This window comes from Sinocyclocheilus rhinocerous, unplaced genomic scaffold (assembly GCF_001515625.1).
Source record: "Sinocyclocheilus rhinocerous isolate Xijiao unplaced genomic scaffold, SAMN03320098_v1.1 scaffold10717, whole genome shotgun sequence".
Taxonomy (NCBI): Eukaryota; Metazoa; Chordata; class Actinopteri; order Cypriniformes; family Cyprinidae; genus Sinocyclocheilus; species Sinocyclocheilus rhinocerous.
This window is the reverse complement of record NW_015626125.1, coordinates 803-2,399: the sequence shown is the minus strand read 5'-3', so window position 1 is coordinate 2,399 and position 1,597 is coordinate 803. Positions and strand designations below refer to the sequence as shown.

General features: G+C 31.7%; 1 gene segment (V, D, J or C); it reads right to left on the bottom strand.

Annotated features, from left to right (window-relative positions):
• Nucleotides 1-338: 338 nt before the first annotated feature.
• Nucleotides 339-879, bottom strand: LOC107710820 (Ig heavy chain V region 5A-like). The segment is given in 2 exon segments: nt 339-661; nt 773-879. Coding segments are annotated over 2 exon segments (342 nt in total).
• Between the last annotated feature and the right edge of the window lie 718 nt (nt 880-1,597).

Here is a 1,597-nt window from a genome sequence, read left to right as displayed (position 1 = left end):
GAGGAATATTTGCATAATTCATTACATCCAATTACTATCATGATGATATTTTATGTACAGCAAAATGTGAATGTTGAATATGTATTAGTTTCTTTATTTTTATTAGTTTGTTTTATTTATTTTGGTGAAAATTATATTTGTTGATTATATTATTCATTTACTTAAATTTATTAGGCCTGCCTTGAAGTTTGTTTTTGTTTTTTTGACCAGCTGAATTAATGTCTAGAATTTTTTGATAAGCTTCAAACAATTGCTATGCACCTGTAAAAGTCAGAATGAAAAAAATCATCAGAAACACTTTTAATTTGTGATATGATGATGGTGTTTTTGTACAGGGAGGCTGTTGGCGTCTGTCACTGTGTTTATCTGGCACAATAATACACAGCTGTGTCTTCAGCTTGCATATTCTTTCCTTGCAGTGTTATTGTGTTACTGGAAGTGTCTCTGCTGATACTGAACTTGCTTTTCAGCGAGTCCTTGTAGGCTACGCTTCCATCACTCCAGATCAATCCAATCCACTCCAGAGCTTTTCCTGCAGGCTGACGAATCCAGGCTGTATGCTCACTTGTAACTGAATATGAGACTTTACAGTTGATAGTGAGAGTGGCGTCAGGACGGACAGTCAGAGACTCAGGCTGAGTGAGTTCATATGAATCAATACCTGTATCAAATCAAATAATACCAGTTAATAAGAGAGCATGATGCTTAAAAACTGTTAACAAGCTTTTTAGCAACAAAATGATGTATCACACAGAAAGCAGACTAAACTTACAGGATATCACTGCCAGAAGCAGCACTAAAGATGAAGAGATCATGGTTTGTTTCACAGCACAGTTTGAATGAACTGAAGCGATTCTTCACTCCCTCTAGTGATCAGATGAATGTATAAACTGACTCATGCCTGCTGTTTAAATATGCAACAGGAGATTTACATAATCACACAGAGATGTTAATGAACTTCACATGCATCACACTGTCATTGAACATTATTTTAAACAATTGGCTTTTCGTTTAGAATTTAATGAAGTCATTATTTACATGGATAGAGTCGATGAGCGGGAAATGTAAACAGTTTGCAGACAATGTGACTGTAAATTTAAACTAAGTTTAAACCATCATGAAAAGTAAACTGCTTTATTCCATTATCTAATCATGCAATACTCTGATGTAAATAAATGGAACTGCATTCTTATTTATTTATTTTTTTTCTCTTCATTTTATTATTATTATATCAGGGCTCATATATCAACATTACTAACATTGAGAGTTTTTTAAACACCAGTTGAACACCTAGGAGAGACAAAATTCTAATTTATTGCTCTTATTAAAACGTTTATGGCATTGAACTTTAAAAATGCAATGCTATTTTTTTATTTGCTCTACAAACTTCAAATTATTTATATTACATATTATTAACTATTTAACTATTAACATAACTATTTTACTGACTAAATCTGACAGCAAGTAATGTTGTTGTGTTGTTGTTTTTCTGTTTTTGACATATTAGGTTTTTTTAAATGTCTGTATATTTTTATTTTCTATAGTTGTAGTTATTTTATTACATCGGGTAAACTAAATGAAAATGAGAAATGTTGAC